We start from the raw sequence: 26535 nt of genomic DNA, 5'->3' as shown, positions 1-26535 counted from the left end.
AGGGGTGCTCTATCACTGGGCATTTCCCCAGCCCTTTTTACTTTATTTTGAGACAAGGTATCACTAAATTGCTCAGGTTGGCCTTAAACCCAAGATCTTCCTGCCTCAGTTTCCCTAGTTGCTGGGATCATAGGTGTACATCACTGTATCTATCTTCTATTTTTTTAAATTAACCAAATTAATATTATTAAGCAAGACTGAAGGGTGAAGAAATTCTTTTGGAGGAAAAACTTACGAAAAATAAAAATGTTACTGTTCCATTTTTATTCAAAATTAAAACACTATTTAAGTTTCTTGGGAAGAAATGGGATAATCTGAAAATATTACGTATATAATTGAATAGAAAGCTATCAACAAGAAAAGTAGAATTGCTTTTAATCTACTAAAATGTCAATATTTGGGAAGCAAAAATAAAATTATAGGTTTTTAAGAAGCTCACATCTATCAAATTGGCTCACATCTATCAAATTACTACAACTTTAAACAGAAAATTGTTTTCCACCTCTTTCGGAATATACAGTATCTGTTTCTTTTCTCACTTGGGAATAAATGAGTTTTGCCAGATACCTACCATTTTTTAAAATATTGATTTTTTAGTTTTAGGTGGCACAATATCTTTATTTTATTTTTATGTGGTTCTGAGAATCGAACCCAGTGCCTCATGCCACATCCCCAGCCCCCCAGATACCTACCATTTTGTTAGTCTTTTCAAAGAACCAACAGTTGATTCTGTTGTTTTTCTTTATTATTGCTTTGTTTTTTATTTCAGTTTTTCCATTCATATTTTCACTATATCTTCTACTATTTTGGATTCATTCTGTTTTTCAACCTTTGCCAGTTGAAGCTTAGTTCATTAATTTGCAGCCTCCCTTTTTAAATATATGTATTTATAGGTTAAACTAAATTTTCTCCTAGGAAATGTGTTACTATAATTTAGGAATAAGTTTTTCCAGTAGGAGCTGACATGTTTTCATTATCATTCAATTCTGAGTATTTTATACTATTTTGATTTTTCTGATTAGCAAATTATTTAGAAACTTTTTGGTATCCAAACACATAAACTAAAACTTTTAAAGGCATGTCTTTTCATTATTGATTCCTAATATAGGAAATTTTGGTTTGAGAATGTAATCTGTATGACAGCAATTATTTAAAAAAAATTTTTATATTTATTTTTAGTTGTAGTTGGACAAACTGACACCTGTATTTCACTTATTTATTTTTATATGGTGCTGAGGATTGAACCCAGGGTCTCGCACGTGCCAGGCGCTCTAACGGTGAGCCACAACCCCAGCCCCAACAGCAATTTTTATAACAGTGAGACTTCCTCTGTGACTCCAAATTGGTTACACTTTTGTGAAAGTTCTATGTGTGCTTTTAAATATATTCGATATTATAACTGAGAAGTATTCTCATTAGAATCAAACTTGCTAATTGTGTTTTGTTTATATCTTTCTTAACGTTTTTGCTTCATCAGTTTCTGAAAGACATAGTTTAAAATCTCCTACTATGATAAAATAACATTTAGAAGTATCACTCTTAAACTATAGTACAGTAGTACCTGAGTTATGTGCCCTTTAATTTATGCACATGATGGATAGCTTGTTAAGGGGTGTACCTGTAACTATTATAATTGATAGTAGCTGAAGGCAGTTAGGCCATAATTTCTATTTAATGGACAGAATAGTAAAGGAACAAAGTCTGCAGTAACATTTTTAAAAAAAAGTGCCTGGAAAGTTTACATTTATGCCCAAAGTAACACCTATATTCTATCTAGCATTTTCTATGTTAAATTCTTTGAGAAAAGAGAAAAAAATCAGTTTTAGCAAGATCCATATATTATTAAATAAAAATCCTGATTTAACCAGTAACTAGAAAAATCTTATCATAAATGGAAAAGAATGTTCAACTAACCATTTGATGGCCCATTTCCGGGCTCTTGTTCTTTAGAGCTTGTGGGAGAAGAAAATGGACTCATTTGACAAGTTCCAGTTGTTGGAGAATAAGCTGTAATACTTCTCTTCTTTGTGATTTTTGAAGGATCAAATGACTGGAAATAAATAATTTTGTAACAGAAATAATTACATTTAGTTATAGTTCTTTTAAAAACTCAGCAAATCAAATCAATACTGGTTTCCTTCCTCTGTCTTTTCAGAATTCAAATATACTCAGTTATCATTTTAAAAATGAACGCTGTCCTTTCAAATTAGGTAGGTGTTTCAGGTTTCTATAATAATTAGGGCATCTAAATTTAATATTTAGAAAATTTTAATATTAAAGGGTTACTACTTTCTGAGATGATATTTTCTAAGGTTTAGAAATGACCGACTCATATAACCACATTCTCACTTTTAATTTCACTTGAACCTGAAATATAATAATGGGCCAGGCCAAGAAAACTCTTGGAGATGCTTATTACTAGACCTACAAGGAAATCCTAGGAAAGATCAATACAGTCCTACATCTTTACACAGTTCTCTGACAGTGTCTTGCCTTAATGATAAAGAAGATAATGTCTAAACTACATCCAACATTTTAAGACTTTTGAGAATTTGGCCTAAATTATAAGATTCCTCTCTGAAGCTTCCTCCTTTGTATTTAGGAGTCTAAATCTAGGTAAAGTATTTTGATAACATTTTAATTTGTCTACTCCATCAGAATTTACTCCTAAAAATAAACATTTCTTCATCATTGTACACTAGGGAACTTAAAAACATATAAGGAATGAATGACTTAAAAGGAACTGTCCAGTCAACTCTGCCATACCACTCTACTTAAAATATACTCATTTGTTCATTGATTCATCCATCCAATATTCACTAGTACCTTTGCTTTCAGTTTAAATAGGTTAAACACATTCAAGTCTCAGATCATTCTGTGATCTCAGCTTTGAATGTTCTCTTTCTTATCTTCTCCAAGACCCAGTCTTTCTTTAAGTCTCTACTCACAATCCACTTTCTCCAAACTCCATTATCATAGTACTAATTGCTCTCCTGAATGCCTCTAAAAACTTGCTTTCTATATTGCTAACTAATGAATATAAAGAAATATTAACAACTGTTCTGGCCTCAATAAGCGTTTACCAAAGGCTAAATAGAGATAAGGTCTTAGTATGTATGCTTAGAGAAACTCGAAGAGCGAAAATCCAAGTGGGCTGTAGCATTCTGTTACAGAAAACTTCTTTTGAGGGGGAAGGCTGAAGCTTATAAAAGACACGAAACATCTGAAATCAGAGGTGAAACAGCATAGGATGAAACTGGGGGATAAAGAAAAGGTTTGAAGGCTCAGAGGATGGCAACATTGTAGAACTAAACTTTAGTAGCTGACTTAAAACAGATATGTAATTCTTTATGGCCAAATAACCTCTATTTTTAGGACACATGGCAAAAATGGTGGCTGTGTCACCTTTTCCATTAATCTTCATATTATTGGTTTCAGAATCTACAGTATCAAAAAATTTTATAGTTGAAATTTTAAATGATAAATATTTCTGTGTTTTGGGGAATAAAAAGGCATTTCTTTCTTTAGTTTACATATCCACAATAGGCACAAATGTAACCAATATCCTTCTTAAAATATCAAACTATAATATGAAGTTATAATTCTATGGCAATCTTTTTCATGGGGTGAAAGGTTTTAAGTCTCTTTATCAGGTGGTTACCTCTCCATCTTTGAGTTTTCACCTGTTTATATGTATTCAGTCATAAACTATGACATTTATCCAAACCGTACTTTATTTTTCCAAGAATTTATTGCCCAGAACAATTTCACTGTGTATGTACAAGAAATGAAAGTCACTCCTCTAATGTACATTTATATCCATCTGTTTTCCTATTTTCACCATAAAATTATTTTATTCAATTGCCAAATGTCTAAACATTACAACTGTAGATAATACATTTCCTCTTGAAAATGGTTTTCTAGCTTTCAGAAAATAACTGCACGTACACATGTATGTATCTGCATCGCTTTAGAAATAGTGAGTCTTCACTTTTTTCTATATTCCATGTTGGTTTTATTTTTTGGTCATTTGTGTTGGTTAAAAGGAACATGTCTGTCTACGATTACGATACATAGAAGAAAAATTGAAAAATCTATCTTTCCCTACTCTCCTACTAAATATTCTTCAGCAAATGATGTATTTTATGTTTGGTCCCTACTGGTATACACAAAGGTATAACAAAGTTTTTTTCCCCTCAAGGTTTTACCAAAATCTTCTAACTTTATATCTCTGAAGATGTTTAAAAGTGATCCTAGAGTTCATCTAAGAATTTCATTTTGCCATCCTCCAAACTTCAAAGGACTTGGCTTACTTCTTAGTCTCCCATGACAGGGAGAATTAGAAGCCTAGGGTTGAGGAAGACTGAGCTGCTAACTGAGAAGCCAGCAGTCTTTCCACTAAGCAAGGATGAGTGCTACCAGACCCTTTGGAAAAACAGAAAGAAATGGAGAGAGGACCAGTTTTCCCCTAAAAAAGGGAAACCAATTCAAGATGTAAACAAAATTCAAGGAGACAGATGTCACAACCAATTCTATAATAATTTACAACTGCTTCTAATATTTACTGGCTCAGTATTTTTAAAGTGAGGCAAATACATATATAAACGACTAAAAAACAACAATAACAAAATGCCATGTTCTAAGATTCAGCCTATAATCAGCCCAAATAGCCTGGTACATTTTATAAAGAGGTCAAACTTATACATTAGTAAAACTAAAATTTGGGCATCGATTTTCCTGCCTTAAAAAAAATCAATGTTCTCTTTATAATTTCAAATATGACATTCTACTTCAATATCCTTTACGAATTGTAGCTTGCTTCATCACCTTGTTTAAAGCATATTCTACCAAAAAGGTGCCTGCATTTTATTGATTTTTTACCTATTATAAACAGTCTAGAAAGTACTAACTAAGGGTTCTTTCACAGATGAAAAATGGGATATAAATGATCTGCTATTATTATAAATTACCAGTCTATGCAGTCACTGAAATATTTAAAATACAAGTACTGTAGGTATATGGATAACCAGAAACAAAAGGGCAGCGAAAGGGAGATAATTCTCAGTAACCTTAAACTGAACTTCTATATGAATGCACCACAGTAAATCTCAACATTATGTATATGCACAAGACTGGGATCCTAATTAGAATAAGATATATTCCATGTTGGTATAAATATATCAAAATAGATTCTACTGTCACGTATAACTAAAAAGAACAAATAAAAATTTTAGAAAATAACCTTATACTGGCTAATTAGGTTACTGGGAATGTCTCAACTAAGATATAATTATTATGTACTAATACTACTAATTATGTAATATTTGTTAGGCACTTTCATATTCTGGGTCTTGGGTTCCTGGAAAAGTAATAGATATCAACTAACTAATCAGCTGCCAAATTAATGGTTCTATAAGACATTAGGGTTTTGTTGCTGTTTTTGTGATGGCTACAGAGAACAGAGGCATTCTGCACTTATCTCAGAGATTTTACTATGATAGCAAGTAAAAAACATGTTAAATCTGTGGTAATGGAAATGCTCTATTTCTTGATTCAGTATTTGATACACAAGTTTACACATTTGTAAAACTCACTGAATTATACACTATTTGTGAACTTAATGACATGTAAATTTCACCTTAGAATTTTCTCCTTTAACAGGAGAAAAAAGAGGAAAAACAAAACTGTGGCTAAAAAGTTTATACACGGATTTTCTATTTCTGCTCATTATTTTTCCATAATGTTAAGATATTAAGTATTAATTTTAATATTAAAGATATTATTGTACTCTGCACTTTATTCTCAAGCTCTCCCCACTCTGCCCAGTACTAGGGTTAAACCCAGGGGTGCTTAACCATTGAGCTACACCCCCTGCCCATTTTAAATTTAAAAAATTTTGAGTCAGGGTCTTGCTAAGTTGCCCAGGCTGGCCTTGAATTTGAGATCCTCCTGCCTCAGTCTCCTGAGTCGCTGGGATCATAGTCTTGTACCACTATGCTTGGCCTCAAGAAGTTTATGAAAGTTTATCATGGCTATTGCCGATTGTGTTTTTACACATTATTTTATTTTTCAGAATATGAAGTAAATTCCACCCGGATATTTTTTTTGTTTACTGAAGTATGATTTATATACAATAAAATGTACAGATCTTCTTTAGCTTGATGAGTTCTGACAACTGTATACACTGATGCAACCACCACCTAAGATATATAACATTTTCATCATCCCAGAAGGGTTCCTTTGTATCCTCTTCCAAATCTCACTCATCAGCCTAGAGGTAATCACTTTTTAATTCCAATAACCACACATAGTTTTGCTTATTTCTGAACTTCATATAAATGAAGTATATAACTTCTGTGTTTGGCTTCTATTGCTTAACATGTTTTTGAGGTCATCTATTTTGTTGTACACATTGGTAATGTGCTCTTTTTATTGTTAAGCAACATTCTTATTTTTTAAATACACTAGATTTGCTTTTCCATTTTCCTGTTTATGAATATATTCAGTTTGGAACTATTACAAATTAAGTTACTAAGAATATTCTTGTACACATCTTTTGGTGATTTTATTTCTTTGATAGTAAGGAGTGAAATTTTGAGTTTATATTATGGTTTGGGTCTAATTTCACATATATAAAAAGAGTTAAAAAACAGTTCAAAATGTTTGTTTCATTTAAAACCCCCATCAATATATGAGCGTTTCAATTGTGCTACATTCTCACCAACCTTTAGTGGTTTTTGTTTCCTTTACTTATGTTACTGTGTTAACTAAAAAAGATTTTTAAAAAATTGTTTTGATACAGTTCATTAGCTATTCCAATCTGTGGGAATAGTAGTATCACTTTGTAACTTTAATTCATTTTTACTTTATTATTATTATTATTATTAGGTACTACGGATTGAACCCAGGTGTGCTTACCCACTTAGCTACATCCCCAACCCTTTTTGTTTTTCATTTTGAGACAGGATCTCAACTAAGTTGCTCAGGGTCTGGCTAAGTTGCTGAGGTTGGCTTTGAATTTGTGATCCTCCTGCCTCAGCTGCCTAAGTCACTGGGATTACAGCTATGTGCCGTCATGCCTGGCTTTAATTCATATTTTTGATGATTAATGTCATTGAACATTTTTTGCACTTTTATTTATTCATTTTAATTGATATATTCTGAACACAAGTCTTTTGCAATATATATACACATACACATACATAACAGATATTTTCTTCTCCATCCATGGCTCATCATTTTCTTAGTGTTGTCTTTTGGTTAGCAGAAAGTTCTAATTTTGATGAAGTCTATTTTATCAACTTTTATAGTTAGAATTTTTGGGGTCTTAAGAAATTTTTGCCTACTCTAAGGTCACCAATATAGTTTCTTATGTTTTCTTCCAGAAGCTTTATGCTTTTGGCTTTATATCTATAATTGTTTTTGGGTGAATTTTTGTTTATGAAGTGAGACATTAAGTATAAATGAATTTTGTATAAAATGAGAATTTTTTGTATATGAATTGAGGTTAATTTTTTCCATATAGATACCACTTATTAAAGACAGTCTTTCCACCCCCCTCAGTGAATTGACCCAATATTTAAAAATGTTTAATAAATTTAGACAACTGTTAAAAATAATATAAACCAAAACAGTACTAGAAATAAGAATTTCTAAAATGAAAAATGACTCATGAAGTGCTTAAACATTTATACTAAAGGGAAAACAGCTGTGGTATATGGAAAGAATACTAGATATGAAGTCAGAAAGCTTGGGCTCATTTAATGGTCTTGCTGCCTACTAGGTATTCTATCATGGACATGCCACTCATCTGAACTTTAATTTTCCCACTTAATGAATATATTCCCTCACTTAACTAGCAAAGAGTAGAAAAAGTAGGATGGGACAGGGAGTGGGCAGCTGGCACAGTCAGGTGTCCTGGGCCAGGATCTCTAACATCACCCTCTTTGTCTTTTGGTGGGGAAAGAAATAAGGCATGGGAATTTCAACCATGCTATTTCAAATATGAAAGAAGGTTTCTGTGGAAAATCTCTAAACCTGCATAATTTATGTGAGGCTCCACTCCCAAAACCTTTGGCTTTATAAAGTGTCTTGAGTAGGGAAGTGTTTTCTTTTTAAAGAAGGCATTAATAATGTTTTCTATGCCAGAATGAAAAAAACAAGCATGACACCAAACTAATGGCTCTAATTTTCAAGTCACTACATTCTGTGGGAGGGGATCTCTCAGGTAGATTAGAGAGGGCTTTTCCATGTGTCTTCTTATAAACCATTCTTGGGATAGGGAGCTGGGAACTGACCCAAGCAATGGGTGTGATGACAGGCAAAAAGGCATAGCTGGAACAGCTGCAGACCTGCAACTTCTAAGTTCACTCCAATTCCATTCCAGGCTACTATGACTCTTTTTGCTCATTTGAATAATTTTGTCTTGGTTCCGCTTTCTTCAGGCGGCCACATGTACTAGATGTATACAAATCATGCATCTTGGGCACTTTAATTTTTTTTCTTAATGTAAATATTTGTCTCATATTTTTGCCCATTTTTGTAATCTAAGGTACTAATTTCTGTACTATGTTTTCAGGTACAGGAACAATCCCAGGGCAGCAGCTCCAAGTCTGCTTGAGCATTTAAGAGCATTTCAGATTTTGAATTCTCAGGTTAGTGATGTTCAACGTGAATTAACCTTGTAGAAATAAAAGCAGTTATGAAAAGATACTATGAATGATTCTATTAATAAAGAATCTAGATCAAATGGACAAATTCTCAGAAATACACAACATGCTCAGATTGAATCATTGAAGAACTAGAAAAATGTGAATAGGTCAATAGAAAGTGAAGAATCTGAGTTAACATTCAAAGTTAATTTTTTAAAAGTACAGAACTGGATCAAATATAACAATGTAATTTTTCTAATGTAGGACATTAGTTGTGGCACTGATTACCTTGACACATTCTCATCTGAAGAAAAAATGGGTAGAAAGCCTGCCATGACAACAGTTGTGCTTCATGAAGAGAATGGATTCTGTAATGGTCATTCTTTTCTATTTAAATAATTGTTACCATCTCCCAAAGAACAGCTTTGGGGCAGGAAAGAAATGTATTTCATTTCAAGCTGGACTACTCATCTACCAAAATACCATTCTGACCAAAGAAACAGATGCAGAATTACAGTCACAGCTGCATTCTGCACAGAACAAGTTGGATAATGGTACTCTAAATTGCTAATTATACTGTTAATGATTTTTTTTAGTGTCATTGCAGTATTCTGCCACCTTTGTACAAAAATTTTTTAAAAGCATCTAGGAAGTTTTTAAAATGCTGAATTTTGTTTTGTTAAATACCAGTGAGTCTTTCAAAAGGAAATTCTACATAAAACCCATTTCTTGAAATGGCATCCTTGTATGAGATTTTGAACAGGTCCATTTATTGACTAGCTATTTGTCTTAATTTACTTTCTCACCAGTTTACTTGCATTGATGATTACTGAGGTCCTAAGTATTTCAGTATTAGTGTTTATATCTAGATCCATAGTTGATATGAAAAGATAATAAACTAACATATGTCATAACATGCTGGCATTGGGAATGTGCTCTGAGTAGACTTACAAAAAGTAAAAACAATAGTACAATTTTATTTTTATTGTGATAACTATGGTGAAATTTGTTACAATGTTAGTACTTTGTTGTTTAAGCCATATCATAATAGCTGAGGGAGATAATTACATTTGTGATGTGAGAATGCTGCTAATGTTTTGATTTCACTTTAGATTATAGTATATAGATTAAAGTATTGTCATTATTCCATATTGTTTCTTATCAACTTAAATGGCAGATTATTTTTTTCTAGAAACTACTTTCTAGTAATTTATTTTATTACAGTTTCTAAATAATTTACTTCTTAAGTAAATACCCCAAGCTTGCCAGAAACTTAGATTTATAAAAAAATCATAAAAATTTATAAAAACCATTTTATATGTAGAAAATGATATACCAATCACAACTGTGTCGCATGGTTTCTTGATAATTTTTATATTTAGCAAGGTAAATAAGTGGATACAAATTAAAAACATAGCCTTAGGCAATCTCAAATTCTTAATCAAATACTTACGTTTTCTTCTAGCTGATCATCCAATTTCAGTGATCTTTTAACACTGCAAAGGAAATATTTAAAGAAGTCTTAGATTTGACATATATAAAGAAGGCACATATTTAAAGGTAAGATGTATAAGCAAAGATTATAGTTACTTTTACTAATTTTTATATTGCTTATTAAAGCATAATACCATATAAAGACAGCAATTATTTATGAGGTTTGTTTTTAATAGCATATTTCAATATGGGATCATAATTAAATATTTAAATGAACCATGTTTTTATATACATAATTTGACATACATGCACTACCAATTTAAAATCATAGTATTAAAAGTCTTAGAAAAATTAGTATATTTATCTGCTTTGAAAGACAAATTTGAAAGACAAATAATTTACATACCATCAATAGAGATGTTCAAAGTATATGATTTGTACTATGAAACAGAAATAGCCCATCATGTGTTAAAGGTATGAGCAAGGTGAAAAGTTTTGCACATTATTCTAGCATTAAACATGATTCAGTGCAACCAGACTATGACTTAACTGAGGAACAGATGCTCTATGTCTTTATAAGTCCCCAATCCATAAGAAACTATTTTTTGTTTCCTTCACTAAACTGATTCAGGAACATGCCAGGCTCTCTGTGTGCAAAATCTGTTCTGTTAAACTGGAAGCCCAGCTGTTGGTGACAATGCTTAGAAAGGAAAGCTGAATATTTATAATACTTTATTTCGTACAGCTGTCTTCTAAAGAGCAATCATCAACATTTTATTGAATGCAGACTAAATGCTCAAAGGAGAAAAAGGTCAATATAAATTAAACTAGCTTTCCCAGTGACAAATGCAGCATTAAAAGTACTTTCTTGATCCCTGAGAAACAGAAATTAAATTATTTGAACTATTAGAGGATTGGGATATTATGCAAAAGATTGTGTTGAATTACAGAACCCCCCAACTTTGTATAGATTCTAGAAGATGACTATTCAAAAATAACTGGTGACTCATAAACAACATATAGGAATAAAAAAAAATGAAAGAGATGGGTCAATCTATGAAAATTACTGAGCAGTAAATAATAAATACAAAAATAAATATCTAAAGAAGGTTTACTTAATTTTGCTATTATATTTACATCATTCAATCACAACATTATTTCTTGAGACTAAATTATTTTAAATAATTGTATCTTTTAGAAGTCAATTTATTTTTTTTAATTTTTTTTACTTTTTATTTATTTATTTATTTTTTAATTTATTGTTGGTCGTTCAAAACATTACAAAGTTCTTTTTTTTTTTTTAAAGAGAGAGTGAGAGACAGAGAGAGAGAGAGAGAGAGAGAGAGAATTTTTTAATCTTTATTTTTTAGTTTTCGGCGGGCACAACATCTTTGTTGGTATGTGGTGCTGAGGATCGAACCCGGGCCGCACGCATGCCAGGCGAGCGCGCTACCACTTGAGCCACATCCCCAGCCCACAAAGTTCTTAATATATCATATTTCACTATTTGATTCAAGTGGGTTATGAACTCCCATTTTTACCCCGTATACCGATTGCTGTATCACATCAGTTACACTTCCATTGATTTACATATTGCCATTCTAGTGACTGATGTATTCTGCTGTTTATCCTATTCTCTACTATCCCCCTTCCCCTCCCCTCCCCTCCCCTTTTCTCTCTCTACCCCCTCTACTGTAAATCATTTCTTCACTTGTATTATTTTTCTCTTACCCCTCCTTTCCTCTTATATGTAATTGTGTATGACCCTGTAGAAGTCAATTTAAATTTGGTTTAGGGGCTGGGGATATAGCTCAGTGGTAAGAAACTTGTCTAGAATGTGTAAGATCCTGGGTTCAATTCCTAGCACTGAAAAAACAAACAAACAAACAAACAAACAAAAACAATTTAACAAGTATTCTCAATGAAGTGAGAACACAGGTATTAGTAAATAAAAATGGCAAATCATTTAAAAAAGTATTTAGCTTTGGAATATATATATATATACCTATTTAGTACATGAAGTGTTCTGTTTTTCATAATATTTCAAAAGTATAATCAAAAACTAAAGTTAAAACACAATGCAGAATTTTCTTATTATTTGTTTTTAAATGATGCTAAGATGCAGCATCTAAAAGATGTCCTTTTAGAAAAGAACATCCTGATACTAATTTTCAAAATATTATTTTATAATCAGTGGTTGATTTTTTTTTTTAAAGAGAGAGTGAGAGAGGAGAGAGAGAAAGAGAGAGAGAGAGAGAGAGAGAGAATTTTTAATATTTATTTTTTAGTTCTCGGCGGACACAACATCTTTGTTGGTATGTGGTGCTGAGGATCGAACCCGGGCCGCACGCATGCCAGGCGAGCGCGCTACCGCTTGAGCCACATCCCCAGCCCCAGTGGTTGATTTTTAAAGAAAGCAACACAGTGCTTGAACTTAAAAAGATTTCCAGATTAGGTCTTAGTGGATTTAGAAAGCCCATGGAAAAATTATATAAAAGTAATAAGAAAGTGAGCTGAGTTAAAATAGGCTGTCATCTCCCTCTTTGTTTGGTGAGAAATCTAAAAACATGATTCGTTCATTGAGGGTAATGTACAATTCAGATAACTGGGGCATTTAATAACCCAAAGTTGGTAATATTTATAAGTACCCTAAAAAGATTTAATAGGCAAAACTAGAATAAATTTAAGAAATTGCTTAGTTTGTCTACAGGGAAAAGAATTTGTGAAACCCATCTACTGTCACAATCTCAGTCCTGTGCATAGTAAATCTTTGTTGAATTGAGGGGAGGGAATTGAAAAACAGGTAAAGAAGGACAAATCTACCAGACGAATTTATGACCTTATTCTTACCATTCTATTAGAAATGAACTCTACTGAGATAGCAATCATTAAAATAAGCACCTATTATACACAGGCACTCCTCTACCCATGAACAATTATAATATAAGGATGAGATGATGCTACATGAATTAGGATGATGTTAATAAAAATATACGAGACAGAAAAAATATAAAGGAAGAATAAGCAAAAATTTGATTAAATATGAGAGAAATATTTTTCTAAAATATGTATTTCTTTCCTACCATTATTACTTAACAATTACAAGTGATATATTTCTGGTAGTCCTGTAAAGTTATATCTGGTTCCTGTGACTACTATCTTGGTTTCAAAAAATGGACACAAAAACATGGGGAAAGGACTTGAATTATACCTTTCTCCAAAGAAGATATACATACACACTACACACACACACACACACACACACACACACACACACACAAGTGGCCAAAAATCAACATGAAAAAATGCTCAACATCCTTAATCCTTAGGGAAATATAACCCATGTTCACAAAGAGATACCAATTCATGTCCATTAGCATGGCTATTATAAAAAAGAAAATATCAAAAGCTGTAAGGATATGGAGAAATCAGAACCTTTGTACACTGCTGACTGGAATGTTAAATGGTGCAGCAGCTATAGAAAACAATTGGCAGTTCCTCAAATAATTAAAATTAGAATTACCATACGATCCAGTAATTCCATATTCCAAAAGAATTAAAAGCCAGAACATGAGTAAATATTCATATAACAATATTCACAGAAGCATTGTTCACAGTAGCCAAAAGGCAGAAGCAATCCAATGTCCTGTGACAGATAAATGGATAAATAAAATGTATCATTCATACACACACACACACACACACACACAAGAATATATTATTAAGCCTTAAAAGTGAAAGGAAATTTGGCACATGCTACAACACAGATAAACTTTGAAGACACAACTCTAACTAAAATAAGCCAGTCATAAAAGAAAATATACTGCTTGATTTTACTCATATAAGAATAGTCAAATTCATAGATACAGAAAACAGAATGGTAGTTGCTAGGAGCCAGAGGAAGAGAGAAACAGGAAATTACTGTTAATGGGTGTAGTTTCAATTTTGCAAGATGAAAAAAGTTTTGAAGATGGCTGGTGGTGATGACTGCACAAAAATATAAATATACATCCCTCTTAGGGGTAATCGTATGTCATCTGTAGGTAACTTCTCACTCCAAGCTACCCAAATTTCCCTGTGCCCATAATTTAAATATTATATTCCATCTTTAGGCACACTAGGTTTAGACTGACTAAACCTACCAGAATTATTGTTGTTGGAATTCTCAAAAGATACAAAAACATTTTGCATGCAATTTTATATCAAGAGGAGAGACAGTAACTCTCTGTAGAGTTACCATAAATTATTCGCTAAGAAGATCCTCCCCTTTTAAATTTAGCTTACTACATGGTAGTACCCTGAGTAAGATTCTCTGATTGATCAGAACAAATTGAGTAGAAAAGCTTTATGTTACTAACATCAATTTCAATATTAAAGAAATTATTCTAGGGGGGAAAAAGGCTATCATTTAATTCCTAACCAAGAACCAGAAATAAACTCTTAGAAGCTCACAAAATTATATGATTTGAGGTTCTTTTTTTTTAAATAGGAGTTTTAAAACATTAGATTAAACATGATTTTTGAGTGGCAAAGCTGAGAGTGGGAATAGGAAAGGCAGCAGAATACAACAGACACTAGTATGGCAATATGTAAAACAGTGGATGTATAACCGATGTGATTCTGCAATCTGTATACGGGATAAAAATGGGAGTTCACAACCCACTTGAATCAAAGTGTGAAATATGATATGTCAAGAACTATGTAATGTTTTGAACAACCAACAATAAAAATTTAAAAAAGGAATAGGGGGTGAAGAATAAACTTAGCAAAGTAGATAAGACTCAGGGAGCTTTGATGCTATGCCAAATTCTTCTGTAAGGTTGAGCAAATCACATAATCTCACTAAGCTTCATAAAGTTGATAATAATACTGGCCTGTAAAGTAGTAAGAAATTTCTGAGTGGAAGATAAAAATATCACTTAGTATTTCAGTGCTTCCATTTACTCCTCACTATAATGGACACAATAATGTTGCCAGCTACTAACTTCACAAGAGTGTTTAGAAGATTATTGAGATCATGAGATGCTTAGAAATCCTTTGATGAAAGGCAATGGCTAAATTCACATCCCATGTGACTTCTTAAGTATAAATTGAGATATATGAAATGATTTATTTTCCATTCCAAGTACAGGTAAAAAAGGGAGAAGAATCTTCTATAACCTTTCTGTTTCATTCAAGTTTATGCTCCTTTATGTTCAATATTTCTAATGGTCACATAAAAAAATCTCTACCATGGCATAAGTGAGGGCAACACCAACCTATTACATGCAAAAGTATGGTCACCATGTGAAGTATCTAAATAAATGATTAATCCTGTTATTCTTCATGACAAAAGTGTCCTGGGCAACATATGTTTATGATGTCAAAAGATTAATGAAAAAAAATTTTACAGAAGTCAAATGAATATATTTAGGAATATTAACACCAGAGGATGAAAGATGAGATTTTTTTTGGTTGAATAAAATGAGAAATACAGTTAAGACCATTTTACTCCTGAATGGATATTCCTTAATATGCAATAAAATATTCATTAATATTCCTTCTGCAAAAAGTTTACATATACTATAGATAATTTGTACATGTAGATTATATGTACCTACAAGTGAAGAAAGGATATAAGTTTGCCCTTTAGAGGAGTTTCCATTGAAAGGGCTCAACTAGGTCTAACAGAATTAAAACATGATAGATGGGTGATATTTTACGTTCTTTTCTGTATGAATTTTTATTCTACAACATAAAAATAATCATAAAAAACTACTGCTAATGTCTACCCTATTTCTGAGACTTCAACACAATCATCTTTTAAGAAGTTTTATCCGGTGCTGTCTAGTTTGCAGTACTGATCTTTCTACTGTAGTCAATAGCAGCTGTTCATGACCCTTTTACTAAACTTATGTTAAAATAATCTATGTGTTTTTCCTTGCTAGACTAAATTATTTACATTATTAATACCTAGTCACTTAAATGATGGGTTATGAGTTCTAAATATGCTTATTGAACTATCTCTTCCACTAAAATTAATACTAGGTAGTACAGTTTTTGTTCATGTTTGGAACCCCAAAGTGCAACAGAATAAAGGTATCATATAAATTAATCATTTAAATAATTGCATTTATTTTTATCTAAAACTTAGTCTCAAAGAAACAAATATTTAGCTTTTGCAAATTTTATGTGCTTAACATAAATAATTCTAATCCATAATTTCCTCAAATATTCCCTCTCCTCCATTATGCTTTTCTAAGTATAAAATTACTAAAGAGAAAATTATTTTTAGACTTTATCTTTGATATCTCTAGCCTCGTTTTTCATATTATTGTTCTTTATGCATTTGGGGCAATTTCTTTAGATTTATCTTCCAGTTCTCTAATTCCTTCTTCAGTTGTGTCTAACCTACTATTTAATTCATCCATTAAATTTTTTGAAACTTCAATAAATTTGGGGTAAATTTTTACTTTTTATATAATCTTATACTTTCAAAAAGTTGCAATAAAAATTCTTCTTATCCTTTATACAGATTCACTATTGTTTACATTTTGTTCCATTTAACATTATTTCAACACACATACATATAAATGTTATATATGTAGACTTTTTTCTGAACCATTTAGAATAAGTTAGAGGCATAGTACACCCTTATCCATAATCATTCCCATGTTTTTTTTTAAACATGAAAACATTATTTTACATAAATACAAAATTAAAAAATGTATCATACCATTATTATCAACAGTCTATATTCAAATTTTATTATTTGTCCTAATAATATTCTGTATAATCAATTTCTCTCCATGTCTAAGACCCAATCCTGGATCACTCTTTATATTTAATTATCCCATCTCTTTGGTTTCCATTAATCTAGGAAAATTCTTCAACCTTTCTTTGATTCCTTGACCTTGACTTTTTTTTTTCAAGAGTACAAGTCATTTTAATTGTAGTATAATATTCTCCATTTGGGTTTATGTGATATTTCCCCATGATCAGATTATGCATTTCTTGGACTAAATCCCCTATGGATTCCTTCTGAAAGTGTAATAACTTGAGGAGTTTATATTTATTAACTAACATTCTACTCCAGGGAAGAGATTTCTCTTCTCCCTTTATTCACTTATATCACTATATAGTGTCATGCATTTTTTTTTTTTTGCCAATGGATATTAAGCCATTCCTATCATTACTTATTTTTATGTTTAACTGTCCCACATTTGCAAGAGAATCATCTATGCTTCATGGTAGCTCCTATTTACCTCGTGTACTCATAACTCCTTGAGCACCTTCTTATTTTCTAGCATATATACAAAAAACTTTCTGACTTGGACTCAGCTTTTTCTCCAATGAAAGATGGTTCTATTTAATGAACAAGTGGTATTTAGAAATCAAACTCTGGCATTAATTGATACTTATGCCACTGTTTTTGATGACAAGTTAGCTTTCAGTTGAATAGTTTCCCTTATACGTATGTACGTGTAAAAAAATTAAGTGTATGCTTATACATATAGGTTTATGCACACTAAATTTAAACCTTAATTAGAAATTACTGAACTTCTTTGGATATGCAATTTTATGATTTTTAGCAAATTGAGAAATTAGGATATACAATTTTTAAAAATATATTTTCTGCTCCATTCCCATTCTTCTGATTCTGACTCAAATTACACATTAAACCACTTGATATTGCTACATAAATTGTGGAAAATCTGTGTTTCGCCTTTATTCCTTTAATTACATTATTTCTTACTCTTCTACCTTCAAGTTCACTGACCTTTTCTTCTACCACAAAGTTCATAGAATGAATATTTTCATTACAGTTACATTATATTCTCAGATATAAAATTTCCATTTGCTTCTTTTTTTTAAAAAAATTTGCTTCCATTTATCTTTGAGATTCCCCAGGTATGCTTTCATGTGACCAGTTTTTTCTTTAAATCCTTGAACATATTTATCTAAGTTCTTTAAAGTCTCCCATCTACTAATTGTAAAATCTGCATTGTCTTAGGGTCAATTTTTAATTTTTTTTTCTCCCAACAGCAGCTGTTGTTGTTTGCATGGCTGTTAGTATGTTAATGTATATGGTATACTATAGATGCTATGATGCAGAAATCCTAAACTCTGTTATCTTACCCTGGAAAGTACTGAGTCTGGGCATTTAACTTGACTAAATTCAAACACTAAACTCTTGTTTTTTCCTGTAATGGGAAGCAGCTGAAATCTCTGCTCAGTTCTTTCAGGATTCCAGCTGTTGCTTCCTCCCAGGGTTCACGGAGTTTCCCTAATCCATGCATGGCCCAGAAATCCACCAAGGATTTAGGTAATTTACAACCACATTTGGAGCTATTAAACCAGCAAAGCAAGAGATTTCTGCTGAGTTCTACCTGTACTACACAACGTGGACTGACTTCTGTCTAACCACTATCAACACAAGCCCAAGCCATTGTAGTTTCCTTCTTTCAAGGGTCAGTCCAATTTCTCCTATTTCTCCCAGGTGATGGTTGCTCCAGGTGTTTTTAATATTTTGTCCAGAGTTTAAAATTGTTATCTATGGAAGATTTAATTCAACACAAACTACTCTGACACATAACACATAACCCTATGCACTGAGTTTTCATTTCAACAACTGGATGTATACGTGTGTGTGTGTGTGTGTGTGTGTGTGTGTGTGTTTTAAACTATTTACTCATCCTAGTTTAAAAATCTGTGTTTTTTAAAAAAATATTTTGTTATTAACTGACAATTTTTGTGATTCCACTTTTGGTTTCCTTAAACATTATAATAATTATCTCACACTGTACCTGTAATAATTAATTTTGTAAGGCCCTTGGAATTTAAAGCTGTTGGTTATTTTGTGTTCTAACTTTCACCTATGGTTGTGAGCTTCTATGTTTGATTATTTGTGATTCTGTGATTTTAACCTGTGAAAAATCTAGGAGCCTAAAATGAAGATGCTGTCCTCCACAGATGTATATTTTAACTTCATCACTAGCCAAAGGATCCATACCAAGCAGGTATCATTTAGCTCCTGTCATAGCTTAATTGCTAAATCTCAAGTTTATATTCCTTACCTTGCCTCTAGCCCTAAGTTTATCAAATCAACATGAAAAAAATACATATATACCTATATATGTATACACACATGTACACATACTTTCCATGCAGGATAATCCCATCTTTCATCTATACTTACTCCTTACAGTTTAGTTTCAGCTATTTTTAGTTTATCCCTTGGGATTTAATTCCCTACAAGTTCACCAACGCAATAAAAAATCTGATTTGTGCAGAATCTAGTTCTTTTGGAACAACAAGGACTTTAAAAAATTCTAGTCTATATATTAGAGGATCACACCATTATACTAATACCATTATACAAAGGTTCTGTTATTCTGTTCCCTATTATACTTTTACAAGCAGGAAAAAATTATTTCTAAATTTCATATTTTTCATATTGTAGCAAGTACTAACAATATTACCAACCTCCTTAAAACTATAGAAAACTTTTAAGTAAAAGAAACCGTATAACTCTGAATTTTGAAAATCAACCCACAAAATAAAAATAATTGCACTTGGCATTAGCACCAGTATGACTACAAACAAACCCAAATAGGTGCAATTCAATAAAAGAGCTCAGCAGATCCAGAATGTGCCTGTATTCATTTTCTTTTATCATGGAAAAATAGTATTTTAAACTTCTTTTGGAAAATTTTCAGACTTGTATAAATATATCAGCAGAATGGACCCTACTCTGAGAAACAGTTTTCTAAAAGTAATCTTTTTTCATAGTTTGAAACAGAATAAAGTTAATTGATCAAATGTCCTTGGCTGAATTAGCATGATGATGTACACTAATTACAAAGACTTAGCAATGATATTAGGAAGCTTTAAAAAGGAAAAGATGAAGAAGAAAAAAGTCACTTGAATGGGACAGTTATAGCAAAAGCCATTATATTTGACTTCAATATTATGCAAATCTAAACATGGAATGTATTATGTTTATACAGGATAAAATCTTTTCAAAACAGTAATGTTATCATTCAATTAATACATATTTACTGAGCAACTATTTTATTGATGACAACATTTAGTAACAATTTAAGGAACACAAGGCTAATTTACAGAACCAAGATTTCAATTTTGGCTTTTCTTACTTCAAAGTTCATGATTTTCTACTTAAACTCTTAAAAAAAAGTGAAGGTTTCATCTAGATAGAAAAATTATAATGCCTCTCATTTTACACAGAAAGAAAATTTTGAAGGAAAGAAAGAAACTAAAGAAACTAGGAGCAACAATTATTTAATTCATCTGTTTCCTCTGTTTTAAGGCAGTATTCAAAGGACCAAACAGAAGGTAGAGAAAACTATACTTATTGAAAACTTAGGTAATCTCTAAATCCTTTCAAAAGCATTTTAAGTAGTATGTGGTACATACTAAATAAATGTAAGATATGAAAATTATGAAACATAAGAAAATGAATACCCCAAAACTCACCATATAATTTATGAATTAGATCATTACTACCAATTTGGTTGGGGACACACACACACCTCTTCTCTATCTCATCTGTTTCCCACAAAATATTACCATTAAACTGAATTTTGTATTTATCATTCCCTGATTTTCCCCCAAATTATCTTTTACCACATACAAATATAACCCCAAAGTTTCTCCTTAAACTTTTCAAGATAATATGTAGTCTTTCAAAATTGGTTCTTTCACTTGTTATATTTTTAAGACTCATCCACCCATTCTACTGTCATTGGACATTTGCTCTTTCCTGTTTATTTTAGATTCATTTAGGCCATATATATTTTCACAAATACTCATCACTGTGTAGTTTTTCCCTGTCAAGTTGTAAAGAAATTAGAATATGGATCACTCTTTCCCGTAAGTTATATTATACATTTAGCCTTGCAAGTGCATACCAAAAACTCATCATCTCAACACCATTTAAAAATGATTCCACCTTCATATGTAATTTGCCATTTGACTATCTGAACCACTCCCATGTAAGGCCTCAGAATTTACTACATTTAAAAGTAAAAGTTTACTAACAATGATAGCGATCCTCAACTAAAATGCTATTATGCTTCATGCATTATTAAACTGTGTCCTTAACTTTCTCTGTTAAAACATATTAACTCAGCAAACTTGCTATATATGTGAGACGTCAACCTTAAGATTGTATATTTAGTCACAAATAGTCACAATTGTGTATTTGTAGCTTGGTATATGAGAACAGTGATCTTTCTAATGCTACAACATTTTGGGGAATGAAAAACTTACTCCATACACAATCTTGAAGTTGATTTCTCACATATATAGCAAACACTCAAACTCTCCTAAAATAACATGTACCATGTTAAGAAGACATTAAGAAAGTTCCACTTTTAATAGTTTTTTTTTTTTTTTTTTGGTTCTCCATTTCTACAACAGAACAGGAACACAATTCAGGAAATATCACCAGTTTGTTTTCAATTCCTACTCAGGGATTTTCTGTTACATTACCTTTGTAGCTTTGTATATATGATAACTGAATGATCTATCTAATGCTACAACAGGGAGAAAAGTTTTTGTAGTTAATTTTGGGGAATGAAAACCTACTCCATGATCCATAACCTTTAAGGACATAAGTAAAACACATTTGTTGATTCCTATGGGACAGCCTTTAGATGTTGAGTTTCCTTATTCATAAAGTAAGCATAATAGTTGCCCCTAATTGATAGGGTTTTTTTTTTGATCTAATGAGAAACTGTAAATAAATTGCTAAATACAGTACCAAGATCATAATTAAAGGTTCCATAAATACAGATTATTGTTATTTCTGCACATCTTTTCATTTTCCCATCAATTTTCTATTTGATAGTAATATTTTCCCTGCTGTTTTACTTTGCATTTCATTCAACTCTGAAAATAATACAGGAATATGCTCCTCCAGGGGGGCAGTACCAACGTCAGCCTGGGGGACAAGGAGCATCCAGAGGATGAACTGTTATGTACTCCTCCCACTCCCCAAATTTGATTCTTTTTTTTAAAAGTTATTTAGTGATTTAAAAAAAAAGTTTTGCAGGGCAGTTAACTGCGTTTTAATTCATCTAAATATAGGATGGATGTAGGAGAGGAGGAACAAATGAATATTATCATTTGTTCTAAAGCCATTTTCAAAAATCAGATTATGGGGTTGTTTGAGAATTTGGAGATTACCCAATACAAATTTATTTTCATAAGTAAGAAAACTGAGTCTATAATTGACTTCGGGGACAATGAGAGTCTTGATTGGAAACCAGGTTCCAAGATCCAGTTCCTGAAAACTTTCGAGAGTTTGTATTAATTCACGGCCGTAATCTAGGCAGCGTAAGGCTTAACAGTCGTGTTTTAATCTACACCGTCCCATCCTCGATCAGTTAACCTATTTAAATTTCACATTAGGCATTATCTACATAGAGTCCACAACCTATACAATCTGTCAAAAGGCTTGGAGAAACAGAAGTAAACAAAGACTACATGATGAGTGCTGCTGGAGAAGAGGTAAATTAAGAGTACTGTCAACACAAGTTTATAATCTTAAAATAGTAAAATAAAAAAAAGGGCTATCGGGCCACATAATATCTACTCATAAAACAAATCAGCAATATCTGGGCAGGAGATACCTACGGCATTTCGAATCTCAGGGAGGCACCACCGCCGCCGGACAAAACGAACTAACCAGCTGCAGGAAACGCTGCAGCTGAAAAGCGCGGGCAAGCGGGCACTCCTGGTGTCACACCTAACGCGGTCCGCCGGAAACACCCTCCGCGCAATGAGGAATCCGAGTAGGTGCGAGGAAAGGGGTGCATAAGGTGTCTAGGCCCCAAACCCACATCCAGTCCCGCCGCGCGTAACACGGGACCCTCTCACTACTCGGGCTAGAGAAATACTCGAACAGAGGAGCAGCAAAACCATGCCTGTTCTTTCTGGAGCAATTCATCCTACATTTATAGCCGGACCGTTTAGGGAGGTGCTCCGCGTCTTATTTCCGGTAGCAGAGAGGCGCAGTTGCCATGGTAATTAGAGAAAGGCAAGGTCTGTCGGACTGCTGCGAGAGGGTCGCGGACCGGTGGAGAAAACGGGCTGTGCTTCCTCGTTTGTGAGCTGGAATTAGGTAGCAAACAGCTCGCTGTCTCTGTCTCTTCCCTCCCTCTGTCCCTCTCCCTGCGGCTTTCTCTTCTCCCGTGTCTTGTGCGTCTCTGTCCTCCTAGCAGTTGGTCTACGCATGTCCCTAAAATGTACATACACATGCAGTTTTATGCCTGGAGAAATCTGAAAACAGAGATTGCTCGAGATTAGCCTAGACCGTGCTTCACTGCGGAGGGACGGTGGCTGCATGGCTCTGTTTCCACTTGGCCCTTGAGAAGCCCGAGGCGCTTGTTAACAGTTTATTTTTCCTGCTATTGTGTGCCTGGTTATTTATGGAGCCGTTTGCTGCAGTGTACTCTCTAGGCCCCTGCCTCGGTCTCGGGCTGGAGTTTTAAATAAAGGAGGTTTCCAAGCCTGAGGGGTGCAATTATATATTTATTTAAGCTTCAGTTTAGTCTCTCTTCACAGAAAAGGGGAGAATAGAATTCTGGAACATTTCCGCCGTGGGATTTCCAAGTGAGAGACTCATCATATTTGGAAAGAGTATTTTGAAGAAGATCCTAAATTTTATTTTATTTTTTCATTTAAAAATTGCTTGCTGCAAAGAGAACATTCATTCTTCCTTGTTGGAACAGTTTTCTTTTACATTTGTGTGAAGATGCGTGCTCGCATATGTGTTTAAAACTCTGATGCTTAATTATAGTGATACCAATTTGCAGTAACCAGACTGTGACGCCACATCCCTATGGGGTCCTTCTAAATCTGGTGTAATATGAAAGTGTCAGGCAGGCGGTCTGTGTATTATAAATAGGGTACTTCATCCATGATAAGCGATTATTATCTTTCTTTCCCAAGTGTAAAAGACCTATATAATTCAAGAAGGTGCCAGTGATTTAGGCCTCCTGAGTAAGAATCCAATGAGTCCTGAAGGGGACCCTACCTGTGTCATTTTATTGTTGAACTTGAAATTTCAATTTATTACGTTGAAATGTATTTTTAGAAGTCAAAGCTGGATAAAGTAATGTTGGAAGCTGTTAGACCACCAGTACAATTTAGTACCTCATAGTAGCCATTGTTAATAAGCCTCCATTCACATTAACAAAGAGTAAATTGTTTCTGAAATTTACTGCCTTTCACTACTTACAGGCGAAGTGACATCTCTGTCCCTCCATTTCTTCACCTGTAAAATGGACAAAAGTAGGGGTAAAGTAAGATGTGTGACAGTTCATTAAGTCTTATGAGCAGAGGTGCTGTATAAACCCAAAATATTATTAGTAGTAAAGGAACACAGTAAAGCTCTGTGGTAATGCTATAAATGGGACTGTAAAAATTCAGTTATTTTTTTGAAATTCAGTTCTTTGAAATAAGGAGCTGCATTATTGAGATGTTAATGAAATGATTTGGTTGATCCTGCATGGAGGATGGGTGCCAAGTGCTTTCTGTAAAAAAATCTAATTATTATGGAGTTTCACATTTTTGTTATGGTTATTTACATATTAGGGATTGAATTCAGAGGCACTTGACCACTGATCTACATTCCCAGCCCTTTTTAATTTTTTATTTTGAAACAGGTTCTCACCAAGTTATTTAGGGCCCAACTAAGTTGCTAAGGCCGGCCTGGAACTTGTGCTCCTCCTGCCTTAGCCTCCCCACCTGCTTGGATTACAGTTGTATACCACCATGCCTGGCTGTAGTTTCACGTTATCTACTGTTTATTTAGCGTTTACTAAGTGTCAGACAATGTTCTACATGCTTTATGTATGTTAACTAATATAATTTTCTCAATGAACCTATTAAGAGTCTCATCTGATGGATTGAGAGAATAGATGTATGCTTTTACTTTATCCTGATTCATCTTTTGTTGTTATTTTATGCCTTTGTTCTTTGGGCTGTTATTACATATTGGAGGGACAATTTGTGTGGGTGGGTGTTTATATGTGTGTTTAATTAGAAATCAACTGCCAAGGGTTTATTTTAAATTAACATTATAATTAGTCTACATACATACTATAACATCTTTTTCTTCTACATATAAAAACTTTAATATTGTGATCCTCCCACACACTAGAAAGGTGTAATGACATTTGCATTTTAGGTGATTAATATTGACTAAAACAATTTTGAAATTATTTTCTAGTAGAATGGCCGTCAGTCCAGGAAGTGATGCGGCTTTTACTAGTCAGAAATCCACGCTTTCAGAGAATCCTCGAACAAAGAAATTTCCACTAACTGAAGAAGAAATATTTTATATGAATTGTAGAGCTGCCTACTTAACTATCTTCAAAAGCAGCTTAGAAAACATTATTTCTAAAGATCAACTTTGCCTAGGTAAAATTTTTTAACTTAAAAATGTTTTGCCTTATATGTTGAATGTTGCTAGGTCAGAAAGACTGGAATTAGATTTACATTGTTAAACCATCTCAGTTTCATAATGAAGCTTGAGCAATAGAACTACAGTAAGGTATTATGGCATTTTGTTTAAATTACATATACTAAGAACTTTAAAATAAAATTATGCAACCTAGATTGGTATCTTGAAAGATTCCACCAACTACTACTTGCTTTCACATGTTTTTTATTCTCATTTTGCTGCTTTGGAATTTATCACAGTAGAATTAAAACACTTTTGGCTTCTAAATCATTAGTGTAAATTTTGACCTATCCTGAGAAAAATATAAAAGGTATATAAAAGTGGGGCCAAATGACTTTAAAAGAGAACTATTTGGAGATAATTGAAATTTCAAAAGAGAATAATAATTTAGTGTTTATTTATTTATTTTTTTGTCTCTTAGTGCTTCTCTTCATTGTTACATTTTAAAATTCCTTTGGTTACTAATGTCCCCCCCAAATTGATGAATTTGATCCTGTTCAGGGTATCAAATGACATAAAGGTCCCTGGTCTCAACAGAACAGTAAACAATACTAGATACCCTGACTACTCATGTCTGTTTCTTCAATACTGATAACTTTATGAGTAGAGAAAATGAGTTATTTTTTTCCATCTTTGGAAGTATTTACCTTAAACCAAAACTCGGATATATTTCTTGAATTTGTATATAATAAGATCTCTATTTAAGGAAATCCATTTTGGGGACAATGAAAATTGAAGAGATTAAAATTTGTTTGATGTTTAAATAAAAGACATTATTTGTAAAATAGTTTAAATGCAAATACCCAGGATTAACATGAATTTTAAAGCTTTGAATTAATTTTACTTTGATTTACATAATTTTTAAATTGGTAAAATGTTCCATTTTGAATTTTAAATATTAGTGTTTAATTAATATGTGTTAATGCCATAAGAAGAGATCCAATTAATTTAAGTCCAATATGCCACTATTTCTTAAGT

General features: G+C 32.6%; 2 protein-coding genes across 5 annotated transcripts in view; one reads left to right on the top strand and one right to left on the bottom strand.

Moving 5' to 3' along the window:
* ITGB3BP (integrin subunit beta 3 binding protein) overlaps window positions 1–22852 on the bottom strand; it is a 57653-nt gene extending 34801 nt beyond the window's left edge. Inside the window, exons 1-3 of the mRNA XM_081305686.1 lie at window positions 22725–22852; window positions 10105–10147; window positions 1915–2050 (exon numbers count right to left, since the gene is read on the bottom strand). Of these exons, the coding sequence (XP_081161812.1) occupies window positions 1915–2050; window positions 10105–10147; window positions 22725–22729 (184 nt within the window). The 5' untranslated portion in view covers window positions 22730–22852. The remainder of the gene's footprint in view (window positions 1–1914; window positions 2051–10104; window positions 10148–22724) is intronic.
* Window positions 10188–26535, top strand: part of EFCAB7 (EF-hand calcium binding domain 7) — a 59609-nt gene continuing 43261 nt past the window's right edge. Inside the window, exons 1-3 of one of the 4 annotated variants that reach the window (XM_081305682.1) lie at window positions 23095–23211; window positions 23655–23844; window positions 25324–25514. In XM_081305682.1, coding sequence (XP_081161808.1) covers window positions 25328–25514 — 187 coding nt within the window. In that variant the 5' untranslated portion in view covers window positions 23095–23211; window positions 23655–23844; window positions 25324–25327. Of the gene's footprint in view, window positions 10212–23091; window positions 23212–23654; window positions 23845–25323; window positions 25515–26535 lie in introns of those variants that run through there. The other 3 variants (XM_081305685.1, XM_081305683.1, XM_081305684.1) reach the window with 3 other exon arrangements.

The sequence above is a fragment of the Spermophilus citellus genome (genome assembly GCF_964194105.1).
Source record: "Spermophilus citellus genome assembly, chromosome: 9".
Classification (NCBI taxonomy): Eukaryota; Metazoa; Chordata; class Mammalia; order Rodentia; family Sciuridae; genus Spermophilus; species Spermophilus citellus.
This window is presented reverse-complemented; position numbering and strand designations above follow the sequence as displayed.